The 21,166-nt window shown below is 37.9% G+C and overlaps 2 protein-coding genes across 9 annotated transcripts in view; both read left to right on the top strand.

Moving 5' to 3' along the window:
* The first annotated feature begins 251 nt into the window (after nt 1-251).
* On the top strand, nt 252-10,355 carry mlf2 (myeloid leukemia factor 2). 5 transcript variants are annotated; one of them, XM_016234862.1, is made up of 9 exons: nt 252-1,049; nt 1,190-1,298; nt 4,800-4,841; nt 6,178-6,231; nt 6,513-6,641; nt 8,909-9,068; nt 9,179-9,253; nt 9,594-9,729; nt 9,851-10,355. In XM_016234862.1, coding segments are annotated over exons 1-9 (750 nt in total). In that variant the 5' UTR covers nt 252-1,005; the 3' UTR covers nt 9,852-10,355. The 5 variants fall into 5 exon arrangements, with proteins under 5 accessions (XP_016090348.1, XP_016090346.1, XP_016090349.1 ...); XM_016234860.1 differs by having other exon boundaries at nt 253-1,049; nt 9,594-9,736; XM_016234863.1 differs by lacking the exons at nt 9,594-9,729; nt 9,851-10,355 and adding an exon at nt 9,510-9,591 and having other exon boundaries at nt 253-1,049; nt 1,211-1,298; nt 9,179-9,396.
* A 1,634-nt stretch (nt 10,356-11,989) lies between these two features.
* Nucleotides 11,990-21,166, top strand: part of LOC107552849 (atrophin-1-like) — a 21,379-nt gene continuing 12,202 nt past the window's right edge. For 2 of the 4 annotated variants that reach the window (XM_016234857.1, XM_016234854.1), the window contains exon 1: nt 18,989-19,389. The gene's annotated coding sequence lies outside the window, so the exon portion shown is untranslated. Of the gene's footprint in view, nt 12,097-18,988; nt 19,797-21,166 lie in introns of those variants that run through there. The other 2 variants (XM_016234856.1, XM_016234853.1) reach the window with 2 other exon arrangements.

Below are 21,166 nucleotides of genomic sequence, written 5' to 3'. Positions count from 1 at the left end.
AAAGTCTAATTAATATTAATAAAATAAATAAATAAGTAAATTTAATTAAATTATTAAGCATTAAACTCGTTATTTCCTCACATTTCCAAAACAAATGAGTTTATGCCTAAGCATCATATTAATAATGCTCGTAAAATCAATAAGACAACCATCAAATGACCAAATGGCCACCAAAATATAAAGGCATCTGAGCCAAAAACAGCCATTCTGAGAGCAGCGCTTAAACTTTTATCTTTCTTCGCCGGAATGTGCGTTGCGCTCTTCCCCTCCTCTTCCTCCCCCTCCCATCTCGCTTTTCTGTTGACGTTTGGCTTTTGTGCCTGTTTTACTAAGTGCGCGTAATTTTCCTACCAAAAGCGCCTCTTCCTCACTGGACTTTATCTTTTTAATGATAGCGTGTGGTACTGAAACGACTCTGATGTAGTGCATTCCGAAAAAAACGCGTGAATCGCTTAGAAGCGCAAGATTTTCGCCCAACATCTTCAAGGGTTTGTTTCCTTTGTCATACTGTCTTCCTGTGCTCATCTGCGGAGGGTATATCCGTCGGTCCGTCTGCTCTGCGTGCTGCTGTTTTTCTCGCCAGCTGGACAAAATTCACATTGACTTGTATCACCGAACCCCGTTGTGGTTGTAAACAAATCATTTCCGCGCGCATGTTATTATGTTAGGCTAACAATCTGAAATAGCTCGCAGGCTGTTTTGGATTAGCACCTGTCTGGAATATTCGACAGTATTAGCGTAGGGATAAATGTTCTGCAGAGGCTTTATTATACGAGTGTGTTTTATTCATCTCGCTCGGTAAATTGGTGGTTTGTATTGTGATTAGGTAGGCCGAATTGTATAATTCTCCAGTTGAGACTGTTTTGCATATCTGGCAAAGGGAACTTGATGATTGGTTGGCCAATTAAGAGCTCCTGAGCTGCTGTTGTGTTGGATTTTGATTAAAGAAACGGAAGTTTATTTACTGGTGCAAGTTCAACCAACCAAGAAAGAAAAACAACAACAATGTTTCGTTATTTGAATGATGTGGATGACAGCCCGTACATGATGTGAGTATTAGCACTTTCAAAATGAAAACATGTATTTGAGTGTTTGAGGATAACCTAATAATTAATTTGTGCTTTAAAATAAATTGTTTCAAAATACATTTTACAAATGTATACTATAACTGCAAGTTATGTTGTGACAGGGATCCGTTTGCTGCACACAGGCAACAGATGAGGAGTCTCTTTGGGTCTTTTGGGATGGACCCATTTCCTCTCGCCCCTCAGATCCAGCATCCAAGTACACGCTTGCAGGTATGCATTAGAGCTGTAAAAATGGCCTGATTTGCAGATTTTTAACACTTGTTCTATGTAAAAGACATTTATCGAATTTGATGTTCATGGTCAATGACCTGCCTTTTAAAGGGGTCATATGATGCTGCTAAAAAGAACATTTATTTTGTGTATTTGGTGTAATGAAATGTGTTTGTGCGGTTTAAAGTTAAAAAAACACATTTTCACATACTGTACCTTATTGTTTCTCCTCTGTGGCCCAAAACCTGTGCTAACAGACAGAAAAGAGGTTGATAAAAAGATTTGAGTCCAATATTTAGTAGTAATCTAGCATAGCGAGAAATTTCTAAGCAATTATTTGTAGGCTGGTCATTTTTGACTGGGAACATCACAAGTGTAACATGGGGGGGAAAAAATCCCATTGATAAAAAGATTTGAGTCCAATATTTAGTAGTAATCTAGCATAGCGAGAAATTTCTAAGCAATTATTTGTAGGCTGGTCATTTTTGACTGGAACATCACAAGTGTAACATGGTGGGGGAAAAAATCCCAAAACGTTAACCATGATAATTTTGAAGAAAATTAGTACGTTTTAGTCCAATTATTTAGCTTTTTTGACAAAATGAAATTCCTCTCTGGGTCAAAACGACCAGAACACAACATGAGGGTTAAAGCATATGATGCGATTTCAAGTTTTCCTTTCTCTTTGGAGTGTTACAAGCTGTTTGTGCATAGATAAGATCCCTAAAGGTGCAAAGATTAAAGTCTCAAACCCAAAGAGATATTCTTTATAAAAGTTAAGACTCATCCACGCCTCATGCCTACATGTCTACGTCACTGTTTGGGAAGATTTGCATTGCACGCCCAAATGTTCACGCAAAGAAAGAAGGCGTAACTGAGTCTCGCTGAAGTATTGTTGCTGCCACCATGTTGTGGAGATGCTGTGTGTTTTGTTGTGAAAGCGAAACTACTTTGTTTGGCCTTCCAAAAGAGGACACAACTAGAAATCAGTGGTTAAGTTGTATTTACAACACTGTTCCAGAACAGTTCAACCCAAATATTCGAGTGTGTGCAGTAGGGCTGGGCGATATGACTATATTATCGTATATCGACGATGTCTCGTAAGTATCGCGATGTCGATGTCAACAGTCAGGTAACAAACGATTATCGACATTATCGGGAAAAAATGACAAATTATAAACCTAGTAAGTTGTAAAAAATATTTTACATAGCCCCATAGTCACCATACAGGTCTTTTTGCATGCGAGAATGAAATAATTTAGTAGGAGGGTTGGGCATCGAAAAGCTATTCCAATTTCGGAAATCAGATCAGATGCATAAGGAATCAAATTACTTGTTATAAAATTATACATTTTGTTTCTGCTTCTCGATTTCTGTATGCGCTTTTATTGTGATTTCAAAAGATTAAACTGCAAGAAGACGAAATGGAACTCACTTCTGTACTCGCGCGCTGTTTTCTGTGCTGCACACGCACAAAAGCCGCCTCTTATATAAGCGAACACTGGACTGAGCTCTCTTTCTCGCATTCTTACACATTCAAAAGGACAAATAAACACAGAATTATATCAAAATATCCCATAAATACAATCGGTTATGTCTTAAGTGAACGTAAAGAGTTGAGAAACAACAAAAAAAGGGTGTATTGGATCCGTGCATTGACAGCAGCCGCTGCCGCCAGCCATTGATGTTAATTTAAAGAACGAAAGAAAAGAAAATCCCTCACTGATCTTGACTGAATCACTTTTGTAACCTCAGTTTATATTTTATTTGCCTGTTGTTTGGCGCTGACTTCTGTAATGGCAACGTGCATCTGTGTATGCGATTATTTTGAAGATGCGTTCCAATATAATTTATCCTTATTTAGGGTATAGGCCTGTTCTATTTTGATCTGCAGTTTAATAAAAGTTAAACACAAAAAAGACAAAAAGTAGCACTCCATGTGTTTCTGAATATTTATTTAAACCGACTGCATAATGATGAAAAACCACAAACATGACTGGTAGAATTAAAATATGCACTATCAGCGCACATTTCAGTGCAATATTTTTACAGATTTTTTATACCTTGTATACAATATAATTGTTTAATTAAGCTGATATATAGCACTATAAATTCTTAATTCATTTACAAACGGCTGAAGACATTATAGTACTATATCTTAGCTCGCCCCTCAACATGCACGTGTTCGGAGATTCGGCAGCCCAACACTGAATTTTATTTTGTAGAAACATCGGAAAATAGGCATATTTTATTCAAGACATTACTATATGACCTCAACATGCGTTTTTCATTCTTGCAATCACTGCCAAAATGTCCAACTTCACCATGATGAACTTAAAATTGGGTTCTATTATTTTTCCTCAACAGTTCTCCTCACAAAACGAAATTCATTTCAAACACAAATTTGATAAGAACAGAGTGGAAATTATTAGCAACACCAAAATAACAGCAAAGCTCATGTTTTCTGTTAGTTTAAGCCCAAACTAAGAAAAGTAAAACCAAACTTTGTGGCAATAATTAAGACCAAACTGAACATGGTGTGTGTTTATGGTGCATGTCGGCAATGTTATCCCGGCGGGGCGGGACGGGACGTGGTGGAGGTGGGGCTTATGTAGACGATATTATCGGATATCATGATATTTTTAAAGGCGATTATCGATACAATATTTTTGACATATCGCCCAGCCCTAGTGTGCAGCGCATTTTATGGAGGACTGTTTCCTGGGGGATGTGGCTTCTACAATGCGACTTTGCACAAAGGCTGTTTCTATAAAGTGAGGCAATTCCAACTTTGCAAGGACAGTCTGGCACTTCTGACTCGCAGACTGTAAGTACGTTTTCATATTCAAAGAATTCGCCACTGACAGTTCAAACGCGAGTTTTGAGCAGTGTAGAGTAGCACTTGTTGTTTGTCATTTCTCCGATCACAAATGCAGACATGGTTTTATGTTTACGTGGCGCGATGCAACGCAATGTGTAAAAAGACAGTACAAGTCATTATAATCAGTAATTATGTCCCCACTGGATGCAACAAATGCCTCATTTGTAATGGGTTTTATTGGTTTTCTCGTTTCGCCGGGTCATGGCATCACAATACGGTAAGGGGCACATGCTTGAGGTATTCAGCCAATCACATCTCACTGGATAGCTGGCCAATCACAGCACACCTCGCTTTTCAGAACGGTGAGCTTTGTAAAAATCTATGTGTTTCAGAAAGGCGGGGCATAGAGGAACAACAATAATGTACAGTATGTGGAAAATAATGTGTTTTTTTAACCTTAAACCACATAAACACATTGCATTACACTGAATACACAAAATAATGTTCTTTTTAGCAACATCATATGACCCCTTTAAGTGAAAATTCTGTTAATATGTTGACCAGTCAGTTTGATGCTGAATTGGCATCTCTGCAGTTAGTCTCAATTGTACTTGTAGGTGTTTATGAGTGATTTTAGGCTTGTATTGAAGATTAAAGTTTCCATATTTTACCCTTTGTAGCCACAAGCTGGAGCCTTGTCCCCCTTTGGCATGATGGGAATGGTATGACCTTGTTCCTTGTTCACCTGTTTGCAGCAGTGTTTGAGCTGCATGACCTCCTCAAGTTTGTGTAAATTCCACTGATCTATATAATGACTGGATTGCTCATTGAGTTCGAAGATATGCTTTTAAGATATGTGTATGTAAAGTAATTTTTACTTCAGATGTTATCTGCAATGTTTATGGTCTTTTTGGGCAGGATAAGTGATATATCGAAATTGTTTAGGTGGGTGTGTCTGCTGCGCACTTGTCGACACGGGTAACTGAGCCAACACAAAATATATTTCTTTATGTACGTAATTATGCAGGAAATATTAAACATGAAAATACATCTCGATTTAGTATCAGAAATTGATTTGAATATACAATGTATAATACAATACAAGCCTCTGTTACTATATTGCTGTATGTTGTATTGAAAATTAAAGCTTACCATGCATCATCTTGGAAATAAATTTTTTAAATTAAATTCTTTAAGTCCGTATCGTATGTAGTAATCAGTATTATTTCTCTGAATAAGTTATGATGTGTATATTTTTAATGTCCTGATTTATCAACATCTATTTCAGACTCTTAAAGATCACGCAAATTCTATGGCGTTTTATTAGCATTACCGTTAGGAGTAAAATGTTATGCATGTATGTTGAATTAATTATTAATTTAACCAACGTATAAATCATCACCTGCATGAATGCTGTTAACAAAATCAATGTTGAAACATTTGCAGTTAGCCTACTGTATGAATAAAAACACAAAATTACATAAACCGTGAATAACTGTACAAGAAGTAAGGTATACGTGTATACAAAGCATAAATCTTTATTCAGATTTCAGAATGAGCACCTTGTCATTTGTAATCATGTTCATCTGATGTACGCTACTGTAATGTATATGAACGTAACTTTTTAATAAGTTGGGGAAATTACCCACTTTAAACAAATAAACAAATAATAAAAAAATAATTGTAAGAATGTACAGGGATACTTAAGATATAAAAACGCTGACTTGTGAGGTGATGTTTTCTCATTAAAATCATATGATTTCCTATTAGTTCAATAGAATAAATGGGAATACTAGGGAATACCAATATGGCGGTGTGGTGGCTTCACATTTATGACGTCATGAGCAATCCAGTTCTCCATTATAGATCAGTTGTAAAATCTAATAATCATCTCCAGGAGGATTTGAAAAGGAACCACAGAGCATCTTATGCTTTAATGGCAACAAAAATACCCGAAGGAGTTCATTTATTTGATTAGTGGCAGAAATTGTGCATTATCATAATTTTTACATCAATGCATTTTGAGAATTCTGTGGGGGGGGGGTGGGGTTTTCTCAGGGTGGAGGTTTCATGGACATGTTCAGCATGATGAGTGGGATGATGGAGAACATGGTGAGTTTCATGGTGGCCTAGCAGCCAGAAATCGGAATCATTGAAACATACTTTAAGAACAAGGCTTCCATTTGTTAATGGTAAGGGTGCATTATCATTTATAGCTTTTGAGCTGGAGTAAGTGCAAACTGTGACTTTCAAGTAGCTGCCTTGTTTATTTCACATTAAAATAATCGAAATCTTAATTAATTCTCTATATTTTGACTACAATTGCATAAATGATTGAAGTCAATTGATCTTAGATCACACTTTCATAACTTCTTGTTTTCTTTACTCTGTAGGAACAAATGTCTGGTTCTCCAAACTGCCAGACCTTTTCTTCCTCCACAGTCATCTCATACTCCTCCATAGACACAGGAGCACCTAAAGTCTATCAGCAGACCAGTGAATTTCGCACTGCTCCCGGGGGTGTAAGTGACACATGGACACACAGCACAATGTATTACGCAATAGACATGAAGGGGGAATGTGTCCGTGACTGAGGCTATATTTACACGACAACGATGTAGTCAAAAACGGACAAGTTTTTCCCTTGCGTTTTTAAAAAGTTTCACATATACACAACAATGTTTTCAAAATGATTCGTGTTTACATATCCGCGATAACAGCCAAAAACGCTGTTACGTATGCCAGGCCAGTAGTTGGCGCTGTCACCTTGTTAGTAAACGGCACCTGTAGGGAAGTGACGATTAGCTCTTTGTGGGCGGGAGTTCCATCACTAAAATCACCACACCGCCTGTTGCTCTACTCCTCATTCATAGCGATAGCAGCTTGCCCACAGACGTAAATAAACAAGCAATATAATTGCAGCAAGTAATTTTGTGAGCAGCAACAACAACACTACCATGTACTCTGCCATTGTTGTGTATGTTTGTTCGCACTTTCACGTACTGCGCATACCTACATACCTGTCACGTACTACGCACGTGCATGAAGTCGCCGTTTTCAAAGATTCCCGTTTTGGGTGTTTACATGGACACGATAACATGGACACGATTTTCAAAAACTTGCACTTTGAAAACCGTTTTCAAAAATATGCGTTTTCAGTCCCCAAAACGCCGTTGTCATGTAAACGAACAGGCAAAACCATAGACTGTAAAAAAAAAACATGGACAACATGTCTCCTATTCCTTCCACTATAGAAAAGTGAAGCCAAAGCATCTCAGTATGGCCGCTGCCATCTTGAGTAAATGACGTCGTTTGCTCCAAACTGAGGACTACGGAGTCTGCACAGTAGTGTCGTGAGGTGGAGCCTCGGTATCAAACTCCCACCCAAACTTCTGCAGACCCAAACAACAATAACGACACGCCCCATTTTTATAGCATCAAATTATTAGCTAAAATCAAACTTATCACAAAAATGAACAATTGAACATATATCAGCATCATGATAACTTCCTTAAATGACCAAAACCATCTTTCGGAAAATTGTATTGGAAGTGTAATTTTATTTTTTTTATTTTGACTCCAGTCCCATTCGTTTACATGGAGAGGGCGGGGTTTATGACCTGTACTGCAGCCAGCCACCAGGGGGCGATCAAAGAGCCCGCAGCTTCACTTTTCAGAACGTGTGAGGCACACCTGGGGCAAAACGCATAAAAAGTGTCCCGTTTTTGGCTGAAAATGTTGCCGTGTAAACGGCCCCTGATTTTTGAACCCTAGTTTTGAATATCTGGCACACAAATTGATATATGCCCATTTATAATGACATTCTCCATTGTTTGATCATTATTTCCTAAATTACTTTAATCCTGCTAGCTAGAAAATGTTGAATGAAAAAGTAACTGTACCAGACAAACAGCACTGACTTCAATGGGCATCTGTTGGTTTTGGCTGGCCATGTTTTCACTGATTGAACTTGTTTAATTTGGTGTTTGTCAGGTCATCGGTCGGCATCAAAATGCGTTAATTTTTATATTTCATATTCAGAAATAGTTGCATCTAAAAAATAATAATAATAAATACCTAAACCAAAATTTGGTGCAATTTGGTTCTGGTAATGGTACATGAAGTTAAAACTTATAAAAAACGTATAGTGTGACAGTTCTTTTTTATTAATGAAGAACACGTAGAAGGAGTTCTTTTTTATTAATGAAGAACACGTAGAAGGACTAGTGATGTCTAATTCTCAAGCGAATGACTGTTATAAGCCTGTTCTTTTTATTGATGAAAATACATACACTGCTACAAGTGATTTCCTGACTCTTATAATGTAAATGAATCGCAAACAGTTTCTCAATTAATCTGACCCGCTGAACCACAAGTCAATAATTTCGTCATGTCAGACTCCGAGAACTGGTACTGTATTAAGTGGTACTTAAGCCTTGTGAGACTTAAATCTGTGTCGTTTCCAACTGGTTGTTCAAATGACAATGTGAAGTTCCAGATACACATGAGTTTTATTATTAAAATAAGAAATGTGTTCGTATTTTTTTGTTTCATTGCAATGGTCCCTGCATTTGGCAACAGAAATGCATTTTACTTGTCCAGATATTTATTCCTCAAATTTGAATTGGTAATGGGAATAATAAGGAACTATGAAGGAATTCTTAAGAGTAATCAGAATCATTAAATTCCTTAAAAGACTGACAGTGATGGACTGGTTAAAGTGGATTGCCAATGCTTTGTTATTAAGATATGTTTTCACTGAAATACCACATTGTGTGTTTTTGTTTAGATCAGAGAGACACGTCAAACGATGCGGGACAGTGAGAGCGGGCTGGAGCGAATGGCTATAGGGCATCACATTGGTGATAGAGGTCATGTGATGGAACGCTCAAGGAACCGTCTCACGGGAGACCGTGAAGAGAGACAGGACTTCTTTAACCTGGAAGAGAGTGAGTCCCTCTTTCCCTTTTTCCCCCTGTAACTGTAACCGCTTCCATTTTGTCCCTGACCTTTGTGAAGAAATTCTCCTATTCACTATTGAAAAAAATCACTCTTTCAGGTGGGGCAGCTGCCTTTGATGAAGAGTGGAGAAGAGAGGTAGGCCGGTACCGCCCCCCTAATGCCCGTAGTTTAGATTATGGGCGTGAGCGGAATGCAGGGGTAGGACAGCAGCTGGCCCTGACAGCGCCTCCGAGCTCCTCCTCCTCTCCCTCGCCTCACCACGAGTCACCACGCCACCATCCTCCTCACTCCCGCCCACGCTATGACTGGTGAGAGGTATGAATCTCGCATGGCCTGAATGAAACCTCTCTCTTTGAAATTTGGATTTGTAGATTACACTCAGAGAGTTCTTTTTTTTGTTGTTGTTGACATTGTGCATCTGTTTACAGATGGAGTTATCTAGCTGATGCTGTGAAGAGAGAAGGGAGGGATAGAGAAGAAAATTATAACTGATGGGTCAAATGTTTGATAAGATTATGGGCGTGAGCGGAATGCAGGGGTAGGACAGCAGCTGGCCCTGACAGCGCCTCCGAGCTCCTCCTCCTCTCCCTCGCCTCACCACGAGTCACCACGCCACCATCCTCCTCACTCCCGCCCACGCTATGACTGGTGAGAGGTATGAATCTCGCATGGCCTGAATGAAACCTCTCTCTTTGAAATTTGGATTTGTAGATTACACTCAGAGAGTTCTTTTTTTTTGTTGTTGTTGACATTGTGCATCTGTTTACAGATGGAGTTATCTAGCTGATGCTGTGAAGAGAGAAGGGAGGGATAGAGAAGAAAATTATAACTGATGGGTCAAATGTTTGATCGATCTGAACTGTCTCAATATTTGTAGTCAGCTCCTTACAGGGATGTGTGCTGGCATGAGGTATTATAACACAGGCTGATGTTTTAGACTGCACCTCTGTTGTGTGGATTTTGACCTGGCCTGTGTACTTCATACCACGTTACTACTCCCAAAGCATACTCACCAGCATTCATCATAATTCAGACAGCTCTTCAACCTTGTGATATATACATACACTCAGACATCTTTGTATTTAAATGAATTCTCATGCTTCCAATATTTCAGTATCCAAATATTTAATGACACACTACACATATATACACGCGCACACACATTCACTGTAAAGTCCGTATATGTTTGTGTTGACACTAGGATATCTGTGGGTTTAACTGTACAATGCTGACTAATTAAACATATTAACTAATAAAAAGACCTTGTTACATCATTGGCTGTGCTGTTACATATATGCCTCAATAGTCAGCAATATGCTTAGTGAGCACACTGTTGCTCTTTTTTTTTTTTTTCTCCCAAGTTTTTTTTATTATTATTATGTACATTACCATTTAAAATTTGGAGTCAGTGAGATTAAAAAAAACACTTTTGTTCAGCCAAGTTGCCAATTGATGTTAAAAATTGCAGTAAAGACATTTATAATGTTACTAAAGCTTTCTATTCCAAATAATGCTGTTCTTTTGAATGTCTTGTTTAGCATCCTGAAAAAAATATGTATCATGGTTTCCACACACACATTAAGCAGCAAAACTGTTTTCCATATTCATAATAATAAATGTTGCTTCAGCACTAAGCTAAGGATCATGTGACGCTGGAGTAATGACTGCTGAAAATTCAGCTTTGCCATCACAGGAATAAATTACGTTTTAAAATATTAAACTAGAATACATTTTAAAATATTAAACTGGAAAACATTTTAAATTGCAATAATATTTTATAGATTTGCTATTATATATGTATATTTATTTTATATGTGACCCTGGACCACAAAACCAGTCTTAAGTTGCACAGGTATATTTGTAGCAATTCCAAAAAATGCATTGTATGGGTCAAATTTATATATTTTTCTTTTATGCCAAAAATCATTAGGATATTAAGTAAAGATCATGTTCCATAAAGATATTTTGTAAATTTCCTACTGTAAATATAACAAAACTTAATTTTTGATTAGTAAAATGCATTAAGAACTTCATTTGGACAACTTTAAAGGCGATTTTCTCAATATTTAGATTTTTTTTTTGCACCCTCAGATTCCAGATTTTCAAATAGTTGTATCTCGGCCAAATATTGCCCTATCCTAACAAACCATACATCAATGGAAAGCTTATTTATTCAGCTTTGAGAGAGATATCAATTTAAAAAAAACAATTGACCCCTATGACTGGTTTTGTGGTCCAGGGTCACATATATTTATATTGTAAAAATGTGCCCTATCCTAACAAACCATACATCAATGGAAAGCTTATTTATTCAGCTTTGAGAGAGATATCAATTTTAAAAAAACAATTGACCCCTATGACTGGTTTTGTGGTCCAGGGTCACATATATTTATATTGTAAAAATACTGATATTTTTATAGTAAATTAATAATTAAATTATTAGCATTTTACTGAAATTGTTCAGATTTTCTTGTAGGCTACACTAGCCACATTTAGTGTGGCATGGCCGTGGTAATGATGGGCAACTCCCTTAAGACACTTGACAGATTTGATCATACTTAGGGCAACACACAAAATACATCTGTGACGCACACTGGGCAAATCAAACAAATGTATGTCAGGCTTTCTGAAGGGATAAGGTGATTGTGATGATATCAATTGATTGTGCCTGTTACTCTAGGAAGCCACTAGATGGCACTGTGTTAAGTGTTATGTGTTGGATACATGGCAATTAAGAAAGAAGAAAAACAAACTTGGGTTGTGTTGTTAAGATGTATAAAGACAGACATGTTAAGACTGCACTTAGAGACATTTTATTTAAGGACTGAACAAAACGTGGTACCAGGAGTGAAATCAAACAAAGAGCAGACTGTTGTGAAAGCGACATAATGGATACTCTAAAACCACCGGAGAACTTGAAGCTCACGGGAAATGTGGACAGCAACGGGCGCAGTTTCAAACAGCAATTTGAGCTATACATGGCCGCTATCGGGATGGCCACAAAGCCAGAAGCAGGTAAGGTTGCTTTACTACTGACGATTGCTGGTCCACAGGCTATTGAAGTGTATAATACTTTCGTCTTTAATGAGAATGAAGATAGAAACAAGCTTGATGGTGTGCTGGCCAAATTCACTGCTCATTGTTCGCCCAAAAAGAATGAAAGATAGGTGTTTCGTTCACGTGTGCAGAAACATTTGATAACTTCCTGACTGACTTGAGACTAAAGGCTAAGACATGCAATTTTGATCAGCTAAATCCTTCAATGATAAGAGATCAGATTGTTTTTGGCATCTATGATGCAAAACTCAGACACCGCTTACTGAGAGAAACAGAGCTCACTTTGCAAGAGGCAATTAAAATTTGTCAAGCCAGTGAACTTGCTCAACTTCATGTGAAAACATTTGGTGAAATGATGCCAAAAAGCGTGTCTCTAAGTGCAGATGCTGCAATTGGTGCCATATCTTTCAAAGAGAAGCGATGCACGTCCAGAGCTGTGAAACAGAAGGATGGCATTTATAATTGCAAACGGTACTGAACATCAGCCTAAGCAATGTCCAGCCTTTGGGAAACAATGTGCGAAGTGTTATGGTAAAAATCATTTCGCAAAACAATGTTTTTCTAAAGGAAAAGTTAAACAAAAAGGGCAATCTGTCAAAATGATAGAGGAAACTGACCTGTGCACTACATTCTTCGTACATGGTAACCTGTGAAAACAAGCTGGAATCTGAAAACACTAGTGGACACACTGGTGGAAAGTTATCAGTTGATGCACAGAGTCAAGAGGATGCTGTAAAAAAATGACAAATGGGTGGCACCACTACAGATCAATGGAGCGCTGGTCACTCTCAAGCTTGATACAGGTGCCAAAGCAAACTTAATTAGCATGTCGGACATCAAAAATATGACAGAAAAGCCAAAAATCAAGAAAAAGCCAATACTTCTCAAGGACTACAATGGAAAAAGTGCATCACTTACTCTTCTCTGTTGTAGCTGAGGAACTAGAGTCCCTGCTAGGTGACAAAGCCTGTGAGCGCTTGAGTCTTGTCAAAAGGGTGTACCACATCAACCACAACAATTCAGCTGTGACTACAAGTAACTCTGTGGATAACATAGTGCAGAACTTTGCAGATGCTTTTGAAGGCTTTGCTGTTTTACCTTAGTTTTACAAGATTCAGCTGAAGGAAAATGCACAGCCTGTAGTGCATCCTGCATGCCGAGTTCCAGCTCCACTCAAAGATTGTCTAAAGAAAGAATTAGTCAGAATGACCACATTAGGAGTTATCAAAAGAATAGAACCAACTGACTGGGTGAACTCAATGGTGTGTGTCAAGAAAAAGAACGGAGACTTAAGAGTGTGCATGGATCCGAAAGATCTGAATGACAGCATAAAGAGTGAGCACTATCAAATACCAAAACGTGAAGAAACAATGAATGAAATGTCAGGTGCCAAATATTTCACGAAGCTTGATGCCTCACAAGGATTTTGGCAGATACGTCTAGACGAGGACAGCACAAAGTACTGTACCTTCAACACTCCATTTGGGAGATATTCTTTTCTTAGACTGCCATTTGGAATTGTTTCTGCTTCTGAAATCTTCCACAGAGCGATGGAAAACATCATTGAAGGACTTGAAGGAGTTAGAGTATATATTGATGACATCATCGTTTGGGGATCTTGGCTTCAAGAGCACAACAGCAGATTGACCAGAGTGCTACAGAAAATCAGATTGAGTGGACTGAAACGAAACAAAAACAAATGTCAGTTTGGTGTGCAAGAACTTGTATTTCTTGGGGACAAATTGTCAAGTCAAGGGATACGGCCAGACGGTGAGAAGATCAGTGCCATTCTAAAAATGGAAAGTCCCACAGACAGGAAAGGAGTACAGCGCATCATGGGTATGGTGAATTATGTCGGAAAGTTCATTCCGAATCTTTCTGCAAAAACGTCATGCCTACGAGAACTCCTACAAAAGACAACAGACTTTGTATGGACAGACAAACATGAGAGTGAATGGCAACAGCTGAAAATAGCATTAACCTCTGCACCCGTATTACAATTCTTTGATCCAACAAAGAAAACCAAAGTGTCCACAGATGCCTCCAAGAATGGTCTTGGTGCAGTTTTATTGCAAGCTGATGATGAGATCAGGAAGCCAGTAGCATATGCAAGCAGATCCATGACTGATTCTGAGTGTCGATATGCACAAATTGAGAAAGAGTGCTTGGGATTAGTCTTTGGCCTGGAGAAATTTCATAACTATATATATGGCCTTCCTACCTTTACTGCAGAAACTGATCATCGTCCATTAATTGCAATAATAAAAAAGAATCTGAATGAAATGACACCAAGGATTCAAAGACTGATGATGAAATTGCAGAGGTATGATTTCAATTTGGTGTATACGCCTGGCAAATACTTAGTGCTGGCAGATACCCTCTCACGAGCACCCACAAGAGATAGTGAGAGTACAACAGAAGGAGATGTTGAGATTCATGTGAATATGGTCCGCACTGCGTTTCCAGTGTCAGATGCAAATAGCTGAAGAAACCAAAAAAGACGCTGCGTTGCAAGCTGTCATTGACAACATGTATACTGGATGGCCGACGAGTTCATCTCCAAGATTCCATGACATCGGAGGTGATCTATGTGTGGTGGATGGAATTCTTCTGAAACAAAACAGAATCGTCATTCCGCAAAGCTCGAGACGAGACATACTACAGAGAATTCACGAAGGTCATCTCGGTGTAGAAAAATGTAAGAGGAGAGCGAGAGAGATGGTCTTTCGGCCTGGAATAAACAAAGACATCGAAAAGATGTCTGGTGAGACAGTGTGACACATGTCAAAAATTCAGAAAAAGGCAAACTAAGGAGCCAATGATTATACCGGACTTACCAACATCACCCTGGGAGAAGGTGGGAATGGATCTCTTCCATCTGAAAGGCAATAACTATCTAGTGGTGATTGATTACTACTCAAATTACCCTGAATTGGCCTTACTCTCGGATATGTCTACAAAGTGTGGCAAGAGTTTTCAGTGCAATATGACTTCAAGCATGTCACTTCAAGTCCAGAATATGCTCAGTCAATTGGCAAAGCTGAGAAAGGAGTTCACATTCTCAAGCAACTTTTGAAAAAGGCTGCTGACAGTAAATCTGATCCTTACCTTGCTCTGCTCAATTACAGAACCTCTCCGTTAGAGTGTGGCATGGCCCCAGCTGAGATGCTGATGAATTGGAAACTTCGCACTACACTGCCCTCTTGTTCAAAACAAAAAGCAAATGTGAAAATAAAGCAGAAACTCAAGCAACTAAAGTATAGACAAAAGTTCTACTACGACAGGACTGCAAAGCATCTACAGTCGTTGGTGAGGGATGATGTTGTCAGAATCAAAAGTGACGAGAGCTGGAGCAAGAAGACCACAGTTATGCAAGAAGTAGCTCCAAGATCTTATACTGTGAAAACACATGATGGACAAATCTTCAGACGGAACAGACGTGATCTTTTAAAGACTGGAAAAGAAGTGAAAGACCTGAATCAATGCAATGTGAAGTCTGAATCAACTGCATTGTACACAACAAATGACTGCAACACTGATACGAACATAGACACACAAACATCAAACAGCCATACATTCACACTTAGAAGATCTACAAGACCCGTTAAAAAACCTGATAGATTAAATCTGTAAGAAACTGCTGAAAATGTAGTATTGAGAAAATGTTCGTTTGTAGTTCATCATTTGCGTTAACTGTGCATATAAAACGTGCAAAAATAAACATTGAGTTAAAATGTTATACTAAGTGCAACTTAAGATTGTTACAAAGAATACTAAGGTTACTTGTTTGTTTCTTTGAAGAAAGGGGGATGTGATGATATCAATTGATTGTGCCTGTTACTCTAGGAAACCACTAGATGGCACTGTGTTAAGTGTTATGTGTAGGATGTATGGCAATTAAGAAAGAAGAAAAACAAACTTGGGTTGTGTTGTTAAGATGAATAAAGACAGACATGTTAAGACTGCACTGAGAGACATTTTATTTAAGGGCTGAACAAAACAGTGATGTAGTTTTTTCATGACACAGATCTTAAGCGATATGTAGCCTGGTGAGGATTCAGGCCAGTGTTTCATAAATACTTCTCCAGATCTATTTGAGATTTTAACTGCAGGTTATTTCTTTGTTCTCGTCTTTCCACAATTTTATACTTTTTTGTGCTCTGTTTTTGGACACTTCTTTGTGAAAAGTGTCAGTGACTCTCACAGTAGAAAGCTCTTGGGTATCTGCTGCTGAAGGTCCGTATGATCAGCCCTGGGACAGACACAAGAGAGATGGCTACAGAAAGACTATTGAAACATTGCTGTGCAGAACATAAAGTTATTGAGGAGAATGTTTAAATAGTGTGTGTGCTCTGATCTTGAAACCATAAGGCACACACTGCATCTCTCCGAAGTTGTGTAAAGTTATAATCAGAAACATTATAGAACCACTGATCTATATAATGACTCTATTATAGATCAGTGTATCTGATCACTTAGTTCCGGACTTCCGGTTCTCAAGTTTTTTTTATTTTTATCGATTTGAGTCTTTTCTTTATTTGTATCACTCTGCTTGTCTGTATTTGCGCGTTTGCAGACAAAAAGTCAGTCTGTGCATTAGTGGGGTTTTTTTTTCAGTAACTCTTTCAACAGGTTAGCTCATTATGCAAGTAGATGGCGACAAGTTGCTGTCTAATTGAGTGAATCATTCACTGAACTGATTCGTTCAAATTGCAGTTTATTTCGCTTAGGCTTTGTTCAAACCTATTTTAGCATAGGCAAAAACAGACAAACGTTTCAAATATAAGTTACTCATTATTTTCTTCATGTTTATTAAGTTGTTGCATTAAAGGAGCATCACGCACATGTCTCTTTCCTAAATATTGACGTGACGCTTATAATTTACAGGGCATAACAGGAAAAGAACAAAAAGTCTATCTTTAATCAATGTTATTAAACATTGTTTCCTTTTATAAACCATATAGGCTACTAATTTATAGACTAATTAATAGGTTATACAGATATAAAATCTTGAATTAATATTTAAATCTGTATCAAACCACTACAATTGCAACCAGAGATATGTATGAGTTGCTACTGTTTTATGAACATGTAATATGCCTAATATAAATATGAACACGCAATCCTTTCAGTCACAGGTTTACAGGTTGTTTACTGAATGCTGATCGTGTGATGTTGTGCTGTAACGAATTCCAACTCGTGAACTTCGCTCCCTGTTAAACACCTGCAACAGTAAATCAATGCAAAGTAGCTCTGCAGCCAGTCTGAGCATCTCGTGCTTCAAACGGTAGATGGGGACGGCAGACATGATAACGCACGCGCACTTCTGCCAGGTTGGTTACTATGGTTACAACACAATGGGAGCCGGGACAGAGGTCTATTCGAAAGGGAAGAAAAAACTGCAGGAGAGAGAGACTGAGGAAGATGGATTGTGTGTGTGTGTGTGTGTGTGTGAGAGAGAGAGAGAGAGAGAGAGACCGCTTGACTGGTCACTCCACTGCAGTCTTACAAGAAAGTACAGATTTGGCGAAGCTCTTTTAGTCTAATGCCATCTTTACAATACAAAGGCAGCAGAGAAGCTAAATCCAAATTAGCTTATATTCCACAAAAACCACAATGGTAGGCTAAAAGAACTTACAAAATATCTTATGAAATTATTTTTGAAAATATAATAAATATAGAAACAAGAAATTATAAATATAAAATACAAATTATTGAATTATGAAATATGTGCTCCGTCATAACCATGACAAAGACCGATTAGTACCTTTTTTATGTGACATTGTGTCTTCACAGTTTGAGGCAGGCTCAGAGCCTAGCCCGTGTAAAGACACCTTAAAGTGTATGTGAATTGCTATTGTGATAGTGAAAAGCTTGTTTGTTTACTGCAGGACACACGTTAGCTAGACCAGCCTAATATATGTATATTAGGCTATTTGATTATTGTAATTGTGTGTGTGTGTGTGTGTGTGTGTGAGTGATTTTGGTTTAATAAGATTTTAGGGATGTTGGTGGGCCTTTTATATTAATGAAAACCTATTGGATGGAGAAAAGTGGGCGTTATATGCCAGAATGAAGCCAGACTGATTGTAAGTTTCCTAAAACAATCCCTAGATAGCTATTTGGTTATAAATAGCTAATAAAATAGGTTATACTATCCAACAGCCAGTATGGCCTTCATGACATCAGCCGAAAGGAAAGTCGTTTCACAGGAAGAGCAAGGCATTGTATTTTGACTAAAGTTACAAATTCATGTTTTCATGCTGACTTTTCTGACTTTCAGATTTTTCAAATCTGTATATTTGAAATAAGCCTCATGAATGATTGATTAGGTTCTGATGAACAAAATTGCCTGTTTCAAATAATAACTTTGCAGGAGTAATGGCACCCCTACCTCATTAAGGTACTACAATTAGGCCCAATTAGTGCCCATTACCTAATCGAGCAGCTAATAAAATAGGTTATACTATCCAACAGCCAGTATGGCCTTCATGACATCAGCCGAAAGGAAAGTCGTTTCACAGGAAGAGCAAGGCATTGTATTTTGACTAAAGTTACAAATTCATCTGTATATTTGAAATAAGCCTCATGAATGATTGATTAGGTTCTGATGAACAAAATTGCCTGTTTCAAATAATAACTTTGCAGGAGTAATGGCACCCCTACCTCATTAAGGTACTACAATTAGGCCCAATTAGTGCCCATTACCTAATCGAGCACTTCTAGGTTAATTTCCTTAATTAAGTGTGGTAAATCGACAATTAAATAAGCAGTAATTTACATAATTAATAAATACCCTTATCTCGACATCTTTCTTTATTCCTTTTTCCTTGTCTTTCCTTCCCTACCTTGCCATTTTCCCTGAAGAATAAGGAAAATCACGCCCCTTTCTCACCCTCGAGTGGTCGTGAGTCCCTCGCTCACCCCTCCATGAAGATTTGTCCTCGTACAGACTGCAAAAGAGTGCAAGTCGTCTTGACAGAGGAGCGGGAGAAGGGCAGAAAGAAAAGGGGGTGGGGAAGAATCAAACGTACGCATCAATTTGTACAGTCTTCAGCTGCACCCCGTTTTCTGCGCTGATTTTAGGGGGAGCGGCTGGGAAAACACTGCGTTATTTGCGAAGCCGCAACAATGTAAATCTTTTCGTGCAGCGAGTTGCCTGTATGTTTAAACGCGTGTAGGTCAATGTACAGTACGAACGGCAGCAGGAGAGAAAAAGAAACGGAAGATACGCATCGCTGGATATTATAGGTAAGAAGAGGAGAAAATGGATGCTTATATTTGACTCTTTGGCCATGTTCAGATGGTTCCCCCTTCCTCGCACTCCCGTCTTTGTGCTTTACTAGTGTGCATAGATTATGCTGAAATCATATTGCAAATCGGGGTGCGTAACCACGCAGGTCTCGAGTGCTCACATTCCACGGAGCTCGACAAGAATGCCATTCGCCATTCTGATCCCAAAGCTTCCTCGTATGAGAAGGAAAAGACGGGGGCGGGGGGGTACTCGCGACCCTTTCTCCTCGTCTTGTCAGGATTGAATGTGCAGTGCATTGTCTGAGAACTGTAATCCAGAGGTCGTCCAGTTAGTACAGTAGAGCACTGCCTCTGCATGCGTATCAATAACAAGCAGCAGAAGAATGGAAGAAAGGAACGTTGCGGTGCGTGGCCGAGCGATGATGCACGGTCGGGTGTCTAACTCACCCTACCTTTTGGCATCGTGCTTTTACGTGCTAAAGAATTCAAAACCAAAGCTAATTCCAACTATATTTGTGCATATGTGTATAAGAAGGGGACAGAGTGTATGATATGTTGTGTGTGGCAAGCCATTTAAACATGTATTCCTTAAAATTAACTAATACTCTTTTTATATTACTAGTACTTTTTTATATTGGCGTTACTAGTAAGTAATCCAGTGTTGTGAACAGTATATTTTTCAGTTTTATTAGTACTACGTTCTAGTAATGATCCATTACATACTAGTGTTTATCTCAGCAGTGAAAAGTAACTATTCCATTGTTACTGGTAAAAAAAATTGCGTTGTGTTTTTAACCATTGATTTCTTTGGAGATTATGTGCTTAAATATTCATTTATATTGGGTTGTATCTAGTATGCATTCCAGTTGTTGCTGATTCATATTTCAGTCTTACTAGTAACTATTAATTAGGTACTGGTATGTATTTCACATCATTCATAATATTCAAATAGTTATTAGCATTTAATCCAATTTTTCTAGTACTATCTGAATAGAAACTAGTACCTATTTATTAGATACTAGTGTAGAATTCATCTATTACTTGTAAGATTTTTTAATTAAACTGAAGTAGCCATTCATGCTGATCGTTACTCACAAATATTAAAAAAGTTGTAACTAGTGAGAAAATAAATTGGACCAAATTCTAGGGCTGTCAAAATGGCTGAAAAACTAAATTCAAATTTTGTACTTAAATATGATCAATATTTGAATTATATTTGAATTTAAAATGCATAATTTCAATTTGGGGAAAAAAAGCTTTTGGCTTGTCTCCTTGATGCCACAAGAGGGCGCATTAAGCAAAATATTACTATTGCACGTTTATTCAAAGCAATAACAACATGACAATCTGTGGAAAAAGTGCATAGTGTATAAAATAATGTTTATAAACTGAATAAAATTAAGTTGCATAAACCATTATAAAAAAACAGCATCATGTATGTATGCATTATTTAATACAAAGGGCCGAAAGCCAATCACACAGAGTACTTTTTTCATTTAAAAACATGAGATGCAATGGGATGGGGGAAAACCCGCCATAAAGTCTCAAGACATGTTTTTTAAAAGTTGAACTTACATTAATTTTACATGACTTTCTAAACATGCGGCTCTCTTGTGCGAGATGCGATTGCAACGGTGATAGATGTCACTCTAGAAAATGTGCAAAATATTTGTTCTGTGTGAATAGCTTGATTTTAATTTTGACGTAAACAAGATATTCTCCACATTACTAGTAGTAATACTTATATATATATATATATATATATATATATATA

The sequence above is a fragment of the Sinocyclocheilus grahami genome, unplaced genomic scaffold (assembly GCF_001515645.1).
Source record: "Sinocyclocheilus grahami isolate Dianchi unplaced genomic scaffold, SAMN03320097.WGS_v1.1 scaffold459.1, whole genome shotgun sequence".
Lineage (NCBI taxonomy): Eukaryota > Metazoa > Chordata > Actinopteri > Cypriniformes > Cyprinidae > Sinocyclocheilus > Sinocyclocheilus grahami.
This window is presented reverse-complemented; position numbering and strand designations above follow the sequence as displayed.

What these genes read in the sequence shown, in the direction of transcription:
- mlf2 (XM_016234860.1), top strand. Translation starts at nt 1,006, where the DNA reads ATGTTTCGTTATTTGAATGATGTGGATGACAGCCCGTACATGAT. An exon ending in CCTTTGGCATGATGGGAATG is followed by an intron (nt 4,842 to 6,177) that starts GTATGACCTTGT and finishes GGGTTTTCTCAG; the next exon opens with GGTGGAGGTTTCATGGACAT. An exon ending in CTTCTTTAACCTGGAAGAGA is followed by an intron (nt 9,069 to 9,178) that starts GTGAGTCCCTCT and finishes TCACTCTTTCAG; the next exon opens with GTGGGGCAGCTGCCTTTGAT.